Source organism: Bemisia tabaci, chromosome 2 (genome assembly GCF_918797505.1).
Source record: "Bemisia tabaci chromosome 2, PGI_BMITA_v3".
NCBI classification, from domain to species: domain Eukaryota; kingdom Metazoa; phylum Arthropoda; class Insecta; order Hemiptera; family Aleyrodidae; genus Bemisia; species Bemisia tabaci.
In genome coordinates, this window is record NC_092794.1 from 65,984,815 (window position 1) to 66,005,952 (window position 21,138).

At 36.8% G+C, this 21,138-nt stretch overlaps 2 protein-coding genes across 7 annotated transcripts in view; one reads left to right on the forward strand and one right to left on the reverse strand.

Annotated features, from left to right (window-relative positions):
• Positions 1-8,856, forward strand: part of LOC109039801 (UPAR/Ly6 domain-containing protein bou) — a 155,721-nt gene extending 146,865 nt beyond the window's left edge. Inside the window, exons 1-3 of one of the 2 annotated variants that reach the window (XM_019055471.2) lie at positions 2,585-2,748; positions 3,618-3,776; positions 4,595-8,856. In XM_019055471.2, the coding sequence (XP_018911016.2) occupies positions 2,700-2,748; positions 3,618-3,776; positions 4,595-4,797 (411 nt within the window). In that variant the 5' untranslated portion in view covers positions 2,585-2,699 and the 3' untranslated portion in view covers positions 4,798-8,856. Of the gene's footprint in view, positions 1-2,584; positions 2,749-3,617; positions 3,777-4,594 lie in introns of those variants that run through there. The other variant, XM_072296104.1, reaches the window with a different exon arrangement.
• An 876-nt stretch (positions 8,857-9,732) lies between these two features.
• Positions 9,733-21,138, reverse strand: part of LOC109039800 (phosphatidylinositol-3,5-bisphosphate 3-phosphatase MTMR3) — a 31,704-nt gene continuing 20,298 nt past the window's right edge. For 3 of the 5 annotated variants that reach the window (XM_019055470.2, XM_072296102.1, XM_019055468.2), the window contains exons 11-17: positions 19,817-20,401; positions 18,847-18,924; positions 18,072-18,136; positions 17,510-17,595; positions 14,182-14,301; positions 12,055-12,200; positions 9,733-11,357 (exon numbers count right to left, since the gene is read on the reverse strand). In XM_019055470.2, the coding sequence (XP_018911015.2) occupies positions 11,129-11,357; positions 12,055-12,200; positions 14,182-14,301; positions 17,510-17,595; positions 18,072-18,136; positions 18,847-18,924; positions 19,817-20,401 (1,309 nt within the window). In that variant the 3' untranslated portion in view covers positions 9,733-11,128. Of the gene's footprint in view, positions 11,358-12,054; positions 12,201-14,181; positions 14,302-17,509; positions 17,596-18,071; positions 18,137-18,846; positions 18,925-19,816; positions 20,402-21,138 lie in introns of those variants that run through there. The other 2 variants (XM_019055469.2, XM_072296103.1) reach the window with 2 other exon arrangements.

Here is a 21,138-nt window from a genome sequence, read left to right on the forward strand (position 1 = left end):
TTGATCGCGATTTATTGAACAAAAAATTGCGATGCATAGCGATTTAATCGCTATAGATCGAAATTTTTTATTCGATAATATTGCGATAAATTGCCACCGATAAAATCGCTATTTATCGCGATCACTGCTACTTGGGATGCACAGGGCCGTATTAACGCATAGGGGCCCGAAGTGCTCGCGGTCGCGGGTGAAGGGGCCCGCGCATTGCGGGTTGTATACTTTGGAAATTGAAGGCGGTTCCTCTTCCCAAGAAAACGTTAATCAAAAATACGTTGAGAAAAGATTTGCGGTCACTGCTCCCCCCCCCCCCCCTTCCCCAGGTTGCAGGGGGAGGGAGAGAAGGAAGAGGAGAGCGAAGTCTAGGGTTGCATTATAGGCGATTCAGCGGTCAGGTGTGAATTCGGTGCAAGCAGTCATTTTTGTGAGATTAAGTTAAAGTTAAAATCGAATGCTTCTCTCGATAATTTGGGGAGGGGAGGGGAGTGCTACCTGGAGGCTTCGTAGAAAAAACTTTATGAGAGAAAAAAGTTAAAAGTTAGGTAGCGATGGGCGAGTGGTAGTGGGACTTTTTAAAGACCCTGTATGCGCATCAGGTCTCAACACACACGCCATTATGAAAAGTGAAGATCTGCGCATATCAGCTTTTAACGTGCGGCTCATTAAAGGTCATCATCAGTGTCAATATTCGTTAACACGACGAACATTAAGGATCTTTGATTTGATGAGCTTTGGTGAGCCTTATAGCTTCTCTTTCTTTCAAGTGTCGTATACGCCTACGAAGTGCCCTATATTTTTCATGTTTGGCGGGGTTGCCGTGTTTTCAGTTTTAGAGTCCCCAAATAAGGTGGCAGCCCTGTCAATGTACTTGCTCCCTATCTTTCAGAGACAAGCATGGAGAGTTTGTCTTGATGTAGAGGTGGACTCTTAGGATAGCGTGGGATATCCCCTCCATTTTGGCCTCAATTTGAAAGCTTTTTTTGAGCTTGGAGTGGATTTCAGAGAAAACCAGTGGCAACATCGTGCAGGCTCGGACTGGCCATAAGGCCAACCTGCCATTTGCAGATACGCCCCATTGGCGCGCCAAAAACGCGCCCCTCTGACAGATAGCAAAATAAGAAGAGAAAAAAAATTACGACCGAGAATATATGCGGAAAATTTCTTAAATGAACAGAAGAGAGAGTTAGGAGTGAAGAGAGGTGCTCTCTCATAGTGGTGAACAGAGGTCCAAGAACTACTTTCTGAGGCGTAAACACTTTTCTGTGAAATTGTTACCTTTTTGATGACACATAGGCGCTTTATCATCCCCTTCCTTCATTCTCTATGTGTAAACTCTCCCGTAGAAACCATAGCCAGTTCGATTTTTAGACATACGCACACTTTATAGACCTCTTGAGAGACCTTTACACATATTTCTTCCTTTTCAAAATGACTATTGATTTGGACATATCATAGCATATCTATCGGGCGAACTTAACCCTAATTTATTTCGAAATTCAAAAGTAAGAGACATCTAAAGTGTAAACGCGATACAACTATTCTCGCAAGATGGATGTCTACATTGCATATGAAAAATGTAAGACGCGATGGCGTGAGTCGTGAACTCGCAATGCTTTTCTCCAGATTGAAGCAACATTACAAATAAGACAAACGGAAACAAACACAATATGGAAATAAAGCGGGGGAAAGGATGCGCGTCAACGACGGCGCAGGGATACAACTATTCGTACTTGATGGACGTCCGTGCTGCATCTGAAAAATTGAAGGCGCGATGACGCGAAGCGTGAGCTCTCGATGCCCTGCTATATGCTGCCAATGAGGTGTCGCTCAGATTCGGGAGAAAAGTTCAAAAAGAGGCCCGAATACGTCTTTCTTGTCGTCGGCTGTGTTGATACTCGTTCTTTCTTCATTTTTCAGGTTCTTGCCTGATTCTTTTTTAGGATGGATTTTTAGACCCACGTCCTAAGCTCGTACGTAAACCGCAGCACTGACACGATTCTTATGGAAATAATGGTGCTTGGATGCATCTAGTGGCTTTAATTTTTTTTGTTTTCTTTAAATTCGGAAGTCTGTCGGTCACCTCCATACGTTCAATTTTACAATTTTTACTCTGTACGATTTATAAACTTTGAACCTGAAAATAGCGTAAACTTGTGCTGCTTTGCTAAAATTTTCTGAACCGCTCTTCACGAGGGGATGCCCCATCAGGAAATATCACATTTCGCCCCTTTAACGAGCTAAGGGTCTACGCCCTCAGATGCGAGCCAGTGCGACCCTGCCATCGTGTTTCTGGCATACTTTTACTAAGAATCAACAGTCAAATCGCAAATTCCGCACACATGCAACATCTCCATTGTCGTCGGCAGGTTTGCTGATGATAGCTATTATCACAAATCCCCTGTTTTCCAACTACCCGATACAATTTGCAAAATATTGATAGCTATCATAAAATTCGAATGAGAAACAAGGAAGGGATTCACATAATTTCGCTTACGTTGTGGATCAGGTTGCCTATCTTTGACAATCCTGATGTCATCAAGCAGTCTGTATGCAACCTCTGGCAACCTCGAAGAATTCCAATTTTCCAAACAAACAAGATTCCTAACCTAAAAGTCAAAGGATTAAGTGAAACCACCGTTTGACCGAATTCTTTTTACTATTTTTATTAATTAACGATAAGTGTCGTAATTTATTTGAGTGAAATGAAGCTGCATTTGCTTGTCCTATCTTTAACTGTGTATATCCGCGTCGGTAAGGAATATCTTCATGTAATTAACCTACCAGAAAGGGTGTGGCCCTGTCTGAGTGTCCGCCTGACACTTGTTGTCATTCCATCAATCGCACAATATATCAATCTTGTTTTCCTGTTTTAGCAACCTATGCAATCATTTTTTTGGATCTATCATGGATAAAAAATCCCAATTTCCGTCAATATCTGTGATCATAGGAAAAGAAATATGAATCATTTCTACACCTGGATTTCGGCTAACAAGATTTATCCCGCAGTATTTTCAGTAAAATGTTTTTTAGTTCAGTCCAGTTTTAAGCCAAGAGCAAGATTAGGCTGTGGATCTGGTTCATGTGCTTTAACATCCACACATCTTTCACTAAACTGCTTTGTCAAACCAGATCTTACTAAGATGAAACAAGATTGGTGAAATGATATTATTCGATTGACTGAAATCTATTCAGCCTTTGAGATTTGACTGGAGGTTCTCCTTTGTTTCCCTTGCCAATTTTCAAGTAGCCTGCAGGACCAATCTCTTGCTTAAAATCTCAGCCCTTGCCTGAAACCATCAAACTCGGATCACCTGGCTGGGACTCGAACCCAGAACCTCTTGGTCATATGGCCAGCGCTACAACCACTGCACCGCAGGAAGCAGACTTAAAAACCAGCTTCGGGTTTTAATGATTTTCCCCCATTTTGAAGCACCATAAAAAGAAGAAAAAATTCAACTATAGTTGGTATAATGGCGCCTGAAGGAAGCCCCTCTGCAATTCAAATAAAACCAACTCTTATTCTCTGTATGAATAAGATGAGCTAGTTTAGAAATTGAATCCCAAAGATGTCAATAATGTGTTGAACAACACAATTCAGATAACACATTTTCTTGTTTCAGGTCATTGTATTGACTGTTACCAATGCAGAAGCACTGACCTAACGAATCCTTATCAGTGCAATGAATTTATTGACGAGGATGATATCAACATCAAAGCAGAGCCATGCTCCAGTGTATACAAAGCTGCCTACTGTATCAAGCACACAGGCCGTTTTGAAGGTAAGGATTTTGTCCATTGCCTGGATGAAAACTTCTTTTTTAGCACCTCAACTAATCTAAAAATTCTTCTCCTTTTTTTCACTTGATTTAAAGATGCTAAGTCAGCTGTGTCCACTTGATGTGATTCCCTGAATTTTTTTAAAAAATCTAGTATGGTGCGAATCATGCATCGTCAGATTCAAATAGACATCATCACTGTTGCGGCATGCTTTTAAGTGGAATCGAAGAGTGTCAACAGACCTACAGTCCCTTCTTGAAGGTATTCAACCGCCAGACTTTCTTCTATTTTTCATCTAAAAATTTCAAGGAATATTACTGGTCTATGGCAATTTATCTTCGTTTTTGTAGTTCTATATCAACAACTAAACGCAGATACCACTTATCTTGATTGCAATGTTTCAAGATTTTTCGTTTCATTTTTGCGAAAGGGAACAAGGTTTCCACTTAGCCATTGATATGAATGACTGAAGCACAGAAACCTTGTATCTCCATTTCGGTGGTTCAGATTTTCACTCCTGTTTAATTTTTCAAAAATCAACAATCAAACTTTATTGCTTTTTTAAATTCTCAAACTCATTCCTCTCCACTTCTCTTCTCATACTAATATAATCCGAATAGAGTCGGATGGAAATGATGATGGATACTCTCACAGAGATGTGTTGAATAGTTCTCTGATTACTGTAACTTTGCAAATTGAGGATATGGTCTCCAAGTTTAGCTTTTGATACTACTCGAGTTCAGAAGTCACTTTGAAAAAAATCACAGCACTTCTGTGTTATTTTGGTCTTCTAAAATATTTTGTTTTGTGTTTAAAACAGGTGGCCTGGGGACAAAGCGGTTTTGTTCAGCCTTGGACCTTGGCAATTATTGCAATTATATTCAGCAACCTGGAGATAAGCTGGAATATCGCTCTTGTGTCTACACTTGTAGTTCGGATGGATGCAATTCGTCAGTTCTAATCAAACCAGTTTTTACTTCTTTATTATTAAGCTTTATGATACTTTTTTTTATCTCAAGATAACTGTTTTCTAATTTAAAAAATCATCTCTCATAAAAAAAGAATTTTCCTTTTTTCAAGGGATTGAGTGGATGTCACCAAACATCCTTGTGAGGATGTTTTCATCTTGGTCTCTACGTGGTTTCCGATGAGTCATCCTCTGAAACTTTGACTGCATATTATGTTCATTGCCAAATCTTCACCAGTTTGTTGCTCGACACAGGAGATCCACTTTTCTCTAATCTCTTTTTAATATTCTCGAATCGTTTACGAAAACCACATTTTGGATTTGTTTAAAGCGAAAGCAATTTATCAATGGACCCTGAGGACTGCTCATACCTCTGTTCTCGGTTTTTCCTGAAGGGAAGAAAAATGACCTGTGTTCCCTTCAAAGTATAAAGACTGTGTCAGAACAGCACTGATCAAACTCTCTTGACATCTAGGAACAGTGGAAAATTAGTTATAGACAAAATAGTCTCAAGAGCATAACATTTTTCCACCAATTCGCCAATTCCTGCTGTAGTATGTCCTCAGAGACCCTCAGTTTTGATTTATTTTTATTGAATCTGTATTATATGTATTATATTGTACTTTTTCATATAGTTTATAGGGCTCAATAGAATTTATTATTCTGATTTGAGTCTGATACAGATCTTGAGTGATCTTGTAGGTAGGTTGAAGAAAGTGCCTTAAGATCGTATGTGAGTATGTGTTTCAGAATTGGAAACAATCTCTGTCTTTTAATTGGACCGCGTTTAACAGAAAGGAACCAAGCCACATCAGCTATCGCCAAATTTAATCTGGCATTTTAATTTTTTACATGAAAACGGTTGTGCGGATATTTGTGCAAATTTCAGTAAATTTTCTCCATAATTCAAAGCACATTTCGTAACATTTTCAAAGGAATACGCAGAAACGTTCTCTCATTAAAAATAAAATTTTCCTGTTAAATTTGGCATTAGCCGATGTGGCTTGGTTCCTTTCTGTTTAACGCTGTCCAATTATCTTGACCATAATTTCATAAGATCCCTTTTTATTACTTTAAAAATTTTAGATTTTGTAGGTAATATTTTAGAAAGAGATTCTGAAGAGAGTAAAAAGACTTATGCTTGTGCATTAGTAAACTTCACCAGAAGTAAGACCTGAAATTGGGCGAGGATATTTTCAGCAGAACAAGTTCTATCCTCAAATTATGTGCAGGTTGAATGTATCTACTTGCCAAGTTCATGTGCTGTGCTCACTCTGTGTACATAGAAAATGAGGAGCATTTTATCATCTATAGACATTAATAGTTGAACTGCTTTTTCCTTCTTTTTTTTTACTACAGAATTTTATTTTCTGAACAGAGCGATAACCTTGCTGGAAGAACAAACAATGATTTAAATGGGAACTCAACATAGAATTCCTGTCTGTAATTTACACTTTCTGGAAACTTTTATAGATGTTTGAAGACCTTTAGTTGCATGTATACAAAGGAGTAGCTCATTTTTTGTGAGGAGCAACTGAGGACTTACTTGGAACAACTCTTGTTCCCACAGGAATTTCTGCTTCCTGTACGCAACTGTTTTGGTAAATTGCACTCTTCAAGGATCATATTTTTAGTCTCTCCCGTAACTCATCAGCGTCCTTATCTACTGTATTGCAGCTCAAGGAGACTTCAAAGTTAGACGAGAGATGATGAGTTCAGCCCAACGATAAACTACCGTCTGGCTAGTTACTCTGATAGATGAGCCTAGGAATACAAAATATCATATTTTTGCCAAGTCTTCATCAAAGAACCCCGCACAGAGCATGGGGTCAGCGGCTCTCGATGAAAGTCGATGAAACTTCAATAGATTGATATAAATTTCATAATTAAGGGAAAGCCAAAATATTAGCTTGTTTTTGCGAGTAGAAACCGAGCTATTCGCAATTGAATCCGGACTATTTTCTATCATGCCGTAGCATGGCGGAAGAATTCCGAGTCCCCTCTCCTCTCGTTGTTCGGCGTTCTCGATCAGACCTCACGTCACTCACGTGAAGATAGGTGCTTATGCGCTCGGCCGGTGCGAATACCGTACTCCCTCCCTCTCCCCGCATCTGTCAATTCTGTTTCAGCAACTACATTTCAGATTAAACCGGCCGGCGGTGCCGGCACGGGAGGGGTGCGAGAAGGAGGGAACTCCGTATCGCACAGCCCGAACGGAGCTTCCTAATGAAAGGAGTGAGTGTAAACACTGCGACATCGTAGTTACCTGGTGGGGAGAGGGGGTTTCCTGGCCGAAGTGCTCAAGCAAGGTAAGGCGACACGGAGAATTTACCTCCGCTGCACAGAAAATAGTCCGGGTTCAATCGCGAATATCTCGGCTTCTACTCGCAAAAGTGAGCTAATTTTTTGGCTTTCCCTTAATTTTGAACTTTGTATCAATCTATTAAAGTTTCATCGACTTTCATTGAGAGCCGCTGACTCCATGCTCTGTGCGGGGTTCTTTATATCAGAAAATCTGCGTTCTGATCAAATTTTCTTTGAATTTTACTGTAACAAAATCCTCTACTGATCTCATCTATCACCAGATTTTATTCATTTCATGTGTACATACTGTACCCCTCATTTGCTTCCTGATCATTGATCTGCAATTTTGACTTGAATATATTTTATGATTTGCAATTTTTTCCTGTAAACTTCGACACTCAAGTTGCTGAACTCTAACCATAAATGTAGGCACAGCTCATTATTTTGTCTCGGGATTAGGCCCATACTAGGCAATCTTTTTGGGTATTAACTCCTTCCTGAAAGGACTATGAGCATGTCATTTCATTACTTATTTATACTTCAAATGAATTTAAAAAATACTCAAGCAGAAAATCTATGATCGGTTGTAAGAATTATTCATGGTCCAAAAATCCATTTTACTTTCAGGGACAGCACTAATGTGCCTTTTTACATAGATCTGTTCTTCACTTTATTTTTTTTATTAGTTATTTTTATAATTTAGGTTTAATTTTTATGGTAACTACAAGTATTACTGAATCTGTCTTGTCTCTAATTTTATCTCAAATAGTCTGTAATTTAAGGTTAATTTGCACATTGACTGTATTTTTAACTGAATCCATCCTGTCTTCAATCATGTATGATGTTAATTTTTCGTGGCAACCAAGTGTCAAACTGAATCCGTCCTCTTGTAATTTTGTTTTTAATAGTCTATGATTTAATGTCAACTTTCACAATGACTGTATCTTAAATTGAATCCATCCTGTCTTCAATCATGTAGAATAAAGTGGCAACAGTAACACCTCTGTAGACAAGTTTTACTCATATAAAAGTAGAAACTGAATAATTCACTGTAAAGGTCAGTAGGTAGATTGTTGAAATTTTATGTTTGTCGGAAAAGACTAAAATATAATGGAGTTTTGTGATTTGTCAGTTTGAAACTAATTGTAAGCTGAAAGCCTTGCATTTTCCTGCCTACTAAAGCAGCTTTAAATGCCCCTTCAAAGGTTGACAACCACTACATTATTCTGTCCAATATTTTGATGACCAAAGTGCGAAACTCAGTACCTTCACTGTGGTGTTTTAAAATTTCCTCTCAGATTTCACTGTTTCGAAGATAAGCTTCAGTTTGAAATATATATGGAATATTCTGCTCATATTGAAGAAAACTCAAAGAAGTTTTCAAAAATTGCATTGACTGGTTCTCCAAAGGAGAAATAATGTATGACAGGAAGTCTTCCATGTCTCGAGTGAAGCATGTTGTTTTGCGCTTTGGCCATCGATATGTCTTGCAGCTTAGTTTCCATGATACATCCAACCAACCATAGGAACTCTATTTTACTCAGGTCTTACCCTCTCTGACAGACGAATATAAGATTTCAATAATCAGCCTGCTGGACCCTTATAAACTCTAACAGAGATAAGACAGCACTAAAATCAAATGTTTTTATATCTTTTCAAGTATTTTACAATTGAAAGTTCAAATTTTTGTGATGCATCTTATTTCAACTCTGTCTTCCTTGAACGTGGTGTATTTTAAACTTTTATCTGTTTTAATTTGTTTACCTAGGTATTGTGATTTCAAATAAAGCGTAATTTTTTACCATTTTTAACTGATTGTTTGAAAATCTTTTCATATAAACAGATTCAATATAGCCCAGATGATATTGTTGTTACATGATTTCTACGGGTTTGGTTATTTTATCTCGTATTTTCATGGACGTCCACCATCTTCACTTATACTTTTATTTTGTGGTAGTTAACCCCCCTGTAATCTCAATTAATAAAGGCTGAGAATAACTCATAAATCAACCTAAATGACTTTCTCTTTAAATTGAGATTGAGAGGGAAATTTTTCACCAAATCGTTTTGAAAAATTATAGGTTTTACAGGAAAAAAGGATAGATCATTTCTATGATTTGGAAGAAAACATAGTCAAAGGTAAAACATTATGCTATAAATTGACCTGAAATTTGAATACTAAAACAGAAAATGAGTTACCGGGTACAATTTTGCGCAGTGTTGTCTTGAGATGAGTTCACTCAAAATGACTAAAATTTCTATTTTTTTAAAAAATGTTAATTAAACCCTTTAACTATGATACCTTTTACATGGTTGATAAACCAGCTTAAAAACCTGCTTTGGGCAAGAGTCAATTTGTAAAATGCACCTAGATGAAATCCTCGATGAAACTGCAAAATAAGTATCTTGATTTGTGATGCTGCGAAGTTCCTGTCATAATTTATTTTCTACATAGAAAAATAATTTTATTTCTTGATAACTTTTCTACTTTTTTCTGTATGTGAGAAATGTTCTGTGGGAACGTTGACCGGTAATGTAGTGTAGGCTTGGAAATACTACCATCAAGATTCGCATTTTTGCAATTTTTTATGTTGAAGTATTAAGTACTTCTGAATGATTTTGAGAAGGTAACACTATTCACACATGGAAAAAAAGGAAGAAGCGAAAACCCAATTGGACAGCTCCAATAAATTATAAAACATTTTAATTATATTAACCATATTCATGATGAATGTGGAAAATGATAAAGATGGGTCTATCAGTTAGCCAACAGGTTAACAGCTGCTTGACAGAAAGCAGCTGAGAATCCAAAAAGATACAAAATCCATGCTTTACGAATCAACGAGTCAAATAAGACCAAAAAATATCAGTCAAAGCAGGAAATGATGTTATGACAATAAGTTACACTTCACAGTTGTTAGACTTCTCTTACCAACTTCTTGAAATAATTCAACAGACTTTAATCAAATTTCTGACAATTTACAGAATTCTCAGACGGAGTTTTGGAAAATAATTAATATTATTATTTTTAAAAACAACTTAAAACTGCCGAAATTGTTTTAAACATCAACTATAACTTTTCACATAAAAGATCTGAGACACAAGTCATTAGACACTAATCAACAAATTTTAAAAATAAAATTAAAAATAGATATTTTTCATAAAACTTTAAAAACCAAACCTAAGCAGAGAGTTATCACAAACGAAACTTAGAAAATAATTCATAGTAAAATCGACAAGAACTTTCCCTGCTTTATAATCTCTTCAACTTTAATTGTGGTTTCCACAATTCCCTAAAATTTCTAAAATTATGTGTGAAATAAAACAGAATACATTTTGGAAGATGAAAAAAAGGTGGAACATTCTCCTGAAGAGTGAGAAAAGCTAGACAAATTTCCAAACCACTACCAGTGCAGAAAGCAAGGCTTTCAGAGCTCCTGCACGTACATCCAAGAGTGCAACTTGACTCCTTTGATACTCCTATAGTTATCAAACTTTTGATCCTTGATAAGCAGAGTATGACTTCCGTAGTAAGAATATGCAATGTTTTTGAACTTGATATCATACAGCATTTTTTTTTTTTTTTTTTTGGGGGGGGGGGGGGAGGGGTTTCTCAGCCTCATACAGCTTCAAAACAGAAATGAGTGGTAGCTTATGATCAGCTAATGCATCATGAATATTTTCATCAAGTTGGACTGGACTTACAACAGAAAATACCAAAATTCTCACAAATCTGCAAGGAACACCCATCACGTGAGATGCAAGTTTCTAGTATTTTGTCAATCCTGCACTTAATCCATTCCATTCCTGCATCCTGAATTTTTAATTTTACAGGTCAGACAGAAAATGCTGAACTCATATCTAACTAGTGAGTATCATTTTAGCTGCACCAAAGTCTTCTAGTCTTCTTTATGTTATGATTTAGTATTGTTGAAGAAAGTACGGTTGCGCAATATTGCAGAATCAGTGAGAAGTTAAAGAGACTACAAAGGAGGAGAACTCACTTATGACCTTACTAAGTAACTAAAAACACAATTTACAGAATACTATAGATGTTTCTTGGAGGCGAAGAAGGAGGAGTGTTCACGTTGGGATCTGAAGGTACGGGAGCACTTCCACTTGGTGCGAGACTTGAGTCACTTCAGCAAGTTTATCAGTACTCAAAGGTTGCTGTTGCAGGTTGATGGTGTTTTTATACGACACCGGGTTGTTGTAACACGTTTCACAAACTCGAACTGGTTCATACAACTGCTCGTTTGGGAGGGCTACAACATTTTCTGAGCAGTCAGCGCAAAAAATTTTACCGCAACTTCTGGAAAAAAAACATACTTATAGCATGCGGAGGGAGGAAATCCAAGGATGATTATTATTTTTGAGTCACCGAACAAATAATCTTTGTAAGGCTGTTAGATGAATCTTCTCAATTTAGTCTAAATGTAAAGAATTCTGATGTTGCTGCACGTTAAAACAAGGTGTTTGAACATACATAGCTCATACTTCTTTGTTAAACTAAATATTTTCAGCAATCATAGCGCAATTTCGTAACTGGCACAACTTATAATGGAGTGGTTCTGAGAGCCACACCAGAGCTTGGTTTGAATTTTAGCTCCTCTGGCTGCTGACCAATGAGTAGAGAGGCCTATCCTCCTTGCTCTAGCACTCGGCCAGCATCCCCCTCAAAAGGTGGACGCATCCTCATTTCATCAAGTTTTCTTTATTACAATACTGAAAACTGAAATAAAATGACTTTCACCTCAGTCTGCGAATTTTGAAAACGGGGTAAATACGCGTAGGAATTATTTTTCAGTTTTTCTTTTCCTTTCATGGTCGGTTCAGTTTCCATAAAGTACTTCAAGTTTTCCTCACTATGAGACTTCATCATAAATAGCTCTTGTGTTGCTCTGTTCGTCTTTCTTTTTTCTCTTGCGGTTTCTTTTCAGAGTCTTGTGGTCAAACAAGAGGTTTGATTGTTCTGCAAACCATGTTTGTAAAGTGGAAAAAAAATGTACCTGCAGTGATGTTTTCTGCGCCCCAACCAAAACTGGGAGTCGCATCCCATACATCTGGTGACAGCGTGATCTGGCACCCAAAGAACAGGTTGAGCCTCTCGTTCTTCAACAGCCTCCCAGGACACATCTGTGCTGCATACTGATCCCTGAGCACATGAACAATGACGATAAGTTGAGCTAAGATAACATTTAAGAGTGAAAAGGAACAAAGAGCTTTGTAGAAACCTGGTTATAAGCATTCTTTTAACCGTGGGTCAGAGAATGAAGAACGCAGACGGACAAGATCTACCTCCTCATTCCTCCTATTTTTCCTCCCCTTAGTTTTATTCTCGATTTTACTGGAGTTCATTGTGAACCTCTGATTCAAATGTTCCTATTTTCGAAGCTTTGATTTCTCATAAGAATAATGTGGACACAATACCTTTCTATCATCTTGTTCCTAAACGGCATTCTGTCTGCGTTTCAATACTTTATCCTCTTTCCTATTCCTTCAAATTTTATCTTTGATTTCTTGGGCAGCAATATAAAAACTCACGAACTCACAAAACTCACAAGCCAAAGGACTGTTTCTCCAATCAAAGAAAACTTTGAGTTACTTGCATCCTGGACTTTAACTATACTTATATAACATTTCTCTCAATTTCTTTAGCAGTTTAGTCAAGTGACCGTTCTTTCTTTCACCATTTATATTATCTTAATAAGTTTCCTTAGTTACCCATGATCACCACTCCTCAACGAAAGCTGTTTCTGCAGCAGCCACTATTCTAAAATATTTTTCAATACATCACACCTAATCTGTACATACTTTACAGGCAATGTCCAGGACAATGGATCAGTTGCGAACTTTTGCTAGAACAAAACTAAGAGTTGTTTCTCATAGATAATGCCTTAAAATAACGATGAGCGCATCGGCAACGTCTGAGATGCACTCATAACTTCACAATCTGCGTAAGAAATTTGCGTTTTTTTGAGCTTCCCACTTCAAAAACGATACTACGGCACAGGTGAACATTTAGTTAGAGGAGCCGCTCCATCGTCGGCAATATTCATCATGGCCGATGCCAATCCACCAAAACACATGTGATGGGACGAAATAACACCTGACCAGGGTAAGACCAGATAACAATCAGCATGTTTACGTTCATATTTTCCTCACCTGCCTTGATTGACCTTGAACACTCCTCGAATTACGCGCGGAACTGCGGATTGCCATCGGCCATGATAAATATTGCCGACGATGGAGCGGCTCCTCTAACAAAATGTTCACCTGTGCCGTAGTATCGTTTTTGAAGCGGGAAGCTCAAAAAAACGCTAATTTCTTACGCAGATTGTGAAGTTATGAGTGCATTTCAGACTTTGCCGATGCGGTCATCGTGATTTTTTTGAGGCATTATCTATAGGAAACAATGCTTATTTTTGCTCTAGCAAAAGTTTGCAACAGGCCCATTGCATCATTTGACTTTGCTCCGTCATAGTCGACAATGGTTATCCAACTCAAGCACGACCTATATTGTGACACCTTCAACATCAATGCCTGGTTGACAATCCTAGGCTAGAGAGTGCTATGGTATCACAGTTACAGAGGCTTCACATTACTTGTGACCTAAGACATTTTTTGATAGATTTTTCCTGTGCATTAAAAAACTTAAAGCCACAATTTGGCCACTTTTTCTGGATATCTCGTCTACAGCACTTTGTATATGATTCAAAAATATCTTTCATAGCCTGAAGAGCTAAATCTGCACCATGCATGCTATCTAAATGAGAAAAAGGCAAAAGGTCTCTAATTTCAGGTTATTCCTTGGTGTATGAAGCTTTCCACTTAATTAGAGTCAGCTGACTATGTATAGAAATTTTGGCCTTGAAGTTAATGGGAGGCCTTAATTTGACACGAGGCATCCACGGGAGGAGAGGTTTCCTTGTAAACTAGGTAATACAAATCGCAACGTGAGTGCCTTATTGGTTTCAATTCTTAACTTGATTCATGCTCCAAAGCTTGAGGGTATCAGGAAGATGCCTCTGAGAGTTCTATAACCCTGGTCAAGCTTTAAAGAGTTTATGCAGGAGGGGGCCAACACATCAAAATTTGGGAGTTCTACTCACAACACTTCGTCATCAGGTTCTTACCTCATCATCAGGTTTTTCAGCACCATTATTGTTGTTGATGTGCGTACATTGGTGACACATTTGCTGAAGAAGCGTCACCCTCGTCGAATGCAACTCTCTCTCCAGTGCTAGCTTGTTTGCCTGCAAAAAAAAAAAAATTAGTTGGATTAAGCTAGAGATAAAATACATTCGATCTTTTCATGAAAAACTTCATTTTCACCTCGGTGAATGCGATGGGCAAGAGGATCATAACTGACATTTTTCAAAGAGAGAGAGAGAGAGAAAAAAAAACTAGTTACTCACATTCGTGATGTGCTCGGGTAGGGCTCTATATGTGCGAAAAAATTTGGCGGGAGTATCCAACACCGGTCGCAAGATCATCTTCAAAACTCAAAAATGTTTAATTGGGTTGGAAAGCAATATGCCATCATGGAGTTTTCTTGTATTATCTTGATTTAAAAAAAATGTAGTTAAAACCCTTCTACTTTAAGCTACTAATATGCTTTGGTTTGGAAAAAAAAAACCTGACGACATATAATTAACAGCATTAAAATAATGAATTGAGGAAGTTTCAGTTTTTCATTTGCTTCCATTGCATGGATGCTGCTCAATAAATAGTGGGAGGTATTTGCCCCAAAACCTGGAGCTTGGCTATTTTAATCTAGAACAGTTGCTCCAACTCCTAAAAGAGACTTTCTGCATTCATTCGTGACCTCATTTCTCTAAAGAGGCGGAGGTAAAACGTATATTTTGGGATATCATAAAATCGAATAGCCTGTGTCACACTGTCAAAATACTCCATCAAAATGTCGAGGTCGAGTGCTGTGATTGGTTCCAGTCATCGAATAAGTCAATCACAACACCTGACCTTGATATTTTGATGGCTAGCTTTCATAGTGTGACACAGTCTAATGCTTGCCTCTGGGCAGAAACCCTTTTTTAACATTTTCATGAGTCAAAATATGAGCAGTGCGACGAAGCATCTGATCGAGCCTTGCTGATCTGTGCAGTAATTCCAAAATAAAATATTTAAGTGAGCTTGATATGACATGACTCACTACCATATGAAGCAAATCAGTTCATCTTTTCTATTTCTTTATTTTAAATTTTTTAAAATTGAGCTTCAACTCTTTTAAACCAAATAAATGTACCACTTGAGAATTGCTGAAATAATTGAGAAAAGAGATATAGGATACTACTACATAGAAAAGAGGACACTACTCATGTTGTCACCTTCCAGGCAAAGTATCACAAGCGCCATGCGACGTTTAAAAATTTCCGCCGCCATTATATTTTTTTACAGAGAAATTGTTCAACGAAGCTGTTCGAAAATTTCACTGAATTTTCTTTGTGCTGCCGATAAAATTTAGTGAAATTTCCAAACAGATTCAACCAACAATTTCTCCGTAAAAAAATAAAATGGCGGCGGAAATTTTTAAACGTTGCATGGCGCTTGTGATACTTTGCCTGGAAGGTGACGATGTATTGGGGAGAAGAGGATATGAGATAAAAGACAAAACAATTTTGACTTGATTCGTGCAACTTAAATATGAAAAATCAAGCGGTTTTTAAAAAATGGCAAGAATTTTCAGCAAATCTAAAACACCTTTTCATCATTGCATGCAAGGAGTGAAGAAGGACCGCAACAGGATGATGGTCTCAAGCTTGCTAAATTTTACAGTTTTCAGACGATGAAAACTGTTCAAAAGGAGGGCGGGGGGGGGGGGGGGGGGGGGTGTATTCATATCACTTTGTCATTGGTGTTATAATATGAAGACACACTCAGAAATTAGAATCCACTCAAAATTCTTTGATACAGGAAAGTATTTTTAAAAATTGGTTGCTAGCTAAAGTTCAAGGGGTTTTTGAGGACCCATAAAAATAGAAAACCAAAAAACTTTGAACGCCTTAGAAAGAACAAAAACTCAAAAGCAAGCATTTCTATAGTGTTTTAAAGGACACAAGGGGTCATAGACATGTCTAATTATTAGAAATTACATATAAGTTTTAGAAAAAAGAAAAAAAATAGGAGTCTCATACTGTTGCTGGAGAGCTTAGATGAAGAAGGAGAAATAAAGGAAAATTTCAATTAAAGATATCAGAAAAGAGGTTATTTCAGATAAGAAAATTTACCATGAATTAATTTTTGAAATTTGATTTCTAGAGACCTTTTCTGGTCAGAAAATTAGTTCTCAATTGTATCCACTCTACTCATACTGAGATTTAAACTTAGAAAAATCAGTCTTAAAATATATCCATACTTGGGCAGAATATTACTGAGGCCTCTTAAACAGACCTTGTTAAAGTGTGTATTGAACATCCTGGAACCGAGAGTGGAGATTTTTTTAAAAATGATTGATATCTTAGGGAGATAAAGTAGAAATTTAAAAAATTTGTATTAGAAAAAGAAGTATGTCTAGCTCCAGATTTTATGAGAGAGTAAGCTTTTTCAGCATGCCTCCCGAGAGGAACAGAAAAAAATTCAAGAGTATGTTCTGAGCAACATATGAAATTAGATTTTGAACAGTCAGTTACAATTTTTAAGATAAAAAGTTTAAATCCTCTCTCTCTTGAATACCTTCCTAAGCAATCTCAACAAACATCCTTGATAAAATTTGGTATTTTACATTCTTTTTATTCCTTTTTTTTAAATCGGAATCTTGTAAAAAACGTTCATACAGGTAAACAAACAGGTGAGGTTTTAGGTGTTGAATGATGAAGGTGATATAATTATTGAGGACAAATGTGGTTTTTGAGAAGGAGGAATTCTGTAGTGATTTGCCGCTCCATTTCTTTTTTGAGGGCTATGCTAGTACTAGTTATCAATGACATGGTCCTCAGATTGCAGGAAACAAGAATAATTTAGAAAACTTAACAATTGAAAGACACACACAAAGATGAGTTTTCATGCGATGGTTTAAGTATGGATCTTGGTAGGTACAGTACCTATTACAAATACCGATAAGATAGAAGATGTAAAATATACTTGGCTCATAAGCCGAACTACTATGCACACATTATTTCTTTAAGTAGGGGTTCGGATGCTGGGAAAATTGCGGCAAGTAAAAGGTAGAGTGAAGAATGGACGAAAGCAGAATGAACAGTACCGTAAATATTGATTTGGTTAATTTAATTGTTTTAGTGTCAACACTGACTCTTAAGTTGATCAATTCAGATCAGCATGATTGACAATTGTTACTACAAGAATCTGGGGTACAAATTGTCATCCTTTTTGATTCTCATAAATTAATATAGGAGAATGTTGAACTTAATCAGTGAAAATTCAAAGGCGGAAAGAGATAGAAGGTGGAATGCTTGAACGAGTTACGAGATAAAATGATCAACATACATTATATTCATGCATAATCTGCTCTAATCGAGACTGCACATCATCTCTAAGAGGTGGGAGTCCATCGATTGAGTCCAACACTCGGCCTGTCAACAGAAACATTTTTCAAATATTTCATTGTGCTAAGCCAGCTCAAATTTCGTACATGATATTCAAAAGAATATTGGGAAATTTCTAACTTACAAATTTGAAATTAGCCGTATTGTGCTTGAAGTTTCTTAAGCAAAGGCTACTGTTAATTACATCTATTCAGTAAAACACGTTCACTTAATCTTAATCATAGTTCTGTACTTTTAAATTTGAGCGACTCAGGAGTACATCAGATGACAAAAGCTCTCTCCAGAAGCTATTTGAATTTTTGGCATAAATATCTGGGTAAATGACAGAATAGTAGAATAGTGCTTGGTCTACACTATTCTACAGAAATCAAAGCCAGAAAATATCTGGGTGCATAGTTTTCCTACTTGGTAAATTTTCCTCCACAGATGAATTTCAGCAGTTGTGAGACAGTCTGCTTAGTCACTAAATTTGAGAAATTTCTGATGAGAAATAAAAAAATTACCGCTTGCGGGAGAGATGGGACTTGATATACTTGAAATTTTTCTGCTGCCATTACTGGAGCAACCCCTAGAAAAAAAAGAGGAAAACGTCATGGAAAAAATTCCAAAAATAAATGGGCACTGAACTCATACTTTGAACGGCAGGACTATTATTTTCAGATCATTGATACTGATAACTTACATTGGATGTGATTTTAAGTCTCGGGAACAAAACCCAAAGCACAGAGACTCTAAAAGTTTATTGTGACAGTTTCTTTACTAATATCGACTGATATAGTGTCTACATCATTTGCTGTATCACCATTAAATTGTGCCACCCTAAAAAAGCTCGGCAAAGTGATTGATATTAGAACAGTCCACTTGTTCTTGGTGGAACCATCGAATGTATTGAATATCAAATGAAAATCTAGGCCTTTGGTTGAAAACCGTATAATTTCTTAGTCAGTTAGCAACTGTATTAAGTATCTTCTGTAAAAACTTCCCTCCAAGACGACTTGAGTTAAAAAGTTAATATGCAAGAAAAATAAAACTTAATTACTATTTTTCATGACCCACTAACTCTAAGACTTAGGTAACATTTTTAAGGAGCTTATGTCACTTACTTTTAATCTTGGCGGCCAGAAAATTTTCAACAATAAATAAATGTCTAGAATGAACAAGTATTTAAAAAAGCAGGTAAATCTAATACTTTCAATGAAGGGTGAATAATTTTTTTCTTTTTCATTAAACCTATTCAACTAGAAATAGGACTTTGCAATAATAGGGAGAAAAATTTACCTGCAGATGTCTGAGTTAATGGGGTCAGAATTAATGGTGTCATTGACGGGTGGAGAAACGCCATTTTCAAGGTTAGGTCTGCAAACAATAGAAACAGGCAAATAAAAATTAATTGAATAACAATAAAGACTGAAACACAAAGAGCAATTTTCCACAGAGGTAGGGGTTAGTAATCTTAAGATGGAGATTCTTTTGAAATTTTGTGACCTATTTTAAAAATTTTAGTCATCCTTAGAATATTTCGATAGAATCAACGCTTACAAGACAGCACATTTTCTGACTTACTACATTCTTTTTTTGCATGAATTTCAAAAAAATCTCCATGCATACAATGTTTGAAATTCAATGGCTATTTCGAGAAAAAGGAAGTGAAAAATGAATTTCCTTTGAAAATACGCTAAAAAAATGTCTGCCAACTTCCCACTTCATACTGCAGAATTGAGTAAATTTTACCTTAAACTTGATTTGATATGATGTAGAAATGATTCTACATTATTTGATTATTTGTATAGAAATTATTTTGTACATATATTATATTTAATTGACGACCTATAACAGTTAACTCTAGAAAAACATTATCGTCATCTATATTTTTTTGCAGTGAAAATTATAAGACAATTTTTCTTTCCTCACACTCTGCTACATTTACAAATACACTAAAAAAATATACATCAAACATAATAAAATAGCTGTTGGGTCGGTTAGGGGTCGTTATGATAGGGGCACTGTAGCAAATTTTTCCCCTCATCCAAAAAAAAAAAAAAAACAAAAAAAAACAGAATAAAACACCCATTTCCGAAGGTCCAAAAAACAGTGGAATAGAATTATATTAGGGTGAGTCAACCTCTGGAAAGGCAATATTTTTGCTTTCAGAAAAAAGGACAGAGGGCATACAGAATCAATCCAAAAATAAATCTGGTATGAAATTATTTCTTTTTGCACACTCAAATATAAAACGAACATGACTTACTCCGTGACTGTGGGCTCATATCTGCATGGATGCAAAGTGGCAGGTACTAAAGTTTCAGTCGAACTATCAACACTGGAGTCACAGTTGAGATTTAGAGTTCTTACAGCCGATGCAATATTGTCAATAATATCGGAATCACAGGTATTTTTACAATAGTCATCACTTTCAGACTTTGAGGCATCATCGGGCTGCTCTTCAACGCTGAGAGCAGCAATTTCATTAACAATGGAGCCTTGATCAACAACACAATTTTTAATATTGCCAGAATTTCCGTTAACTACATTAATCTCTAATTTATCTGCACTATCACTAGAATTTTCGACTAATTCGGATAACGCTAATTCGGTTTCTTTTTCTTCTCTATTTGCCATAGTTTCACTGTTATTTTCGCGTAAATCACTTTCCGCAGCAGCTGCCAATTCCTCACTACTTGGATCATCTTGAAGGGTTGAGTATATGAGAGGCTCTGAGAAGCCGTTCAAAATAGGTGAGTCAGACTGTCCCTCTCTTTGGTTGTCACCATCTGCTGTGAGTTCATCTCCGTTCCCATTCTGCTCCTCACCATCCACAAAGATTGATTCGCTTCTGTAAAATCAGGAATTTAACATTTAAAGGAGCTACCACTGATGACAAGGCAGACAATGAGGACGAAATATAGATATACCATAGCATAATAAAATTGCCGATAATGAAGCACCTGTCTCATGCATCAACTAGGGGTTTTAAAACCTCGATGAACCTCTTTAAAGAAGTTTATTGATGGAATCGCTGAATGTTGCATTTCAAAGGTCAGCTCGACAATCTTTGAGGGTAACTAATGTATTCAGGACACATCAGATATCAGATCTTGAAATTTTCAAGGCATTTGATGTAGAAATGGCTGAGAAACTAAATAATTAGTGTCAGTTTGAGAGCCCCAGTTTGTGCATGGGATGGGTGCTTGTGCGGGGGAGAGAGTTTGCTCAACATTTTGTTAATCATAAAGGAAGTTCTGGTTTGTGTTGCAGATGTATGAGTAGGGGCTGAAGAGGGAGAGAAGATTGAAAAACCTGTAAAATGTGTAATAATAAACCTGTACTGGCTATACATTTGTAGAAAGGGGGGAGGGGGAAATTTGGAGAGGCTAAAGTTGAAAGTATATATTATTATATTATTTGTTTATTTTTTACAGGCTCTTAAAGGTCCTGTTGACGAGAGGAAAAAGGAAATATAAGTATGAAAATTGAAGAAATAAAATAAGAGGACGGTTCCTGAGAAAAAAAATATAGTATATGATTTTATTACATTCAAAACTTGGGCTAACCGCAGTTTCTTTTCTTTGA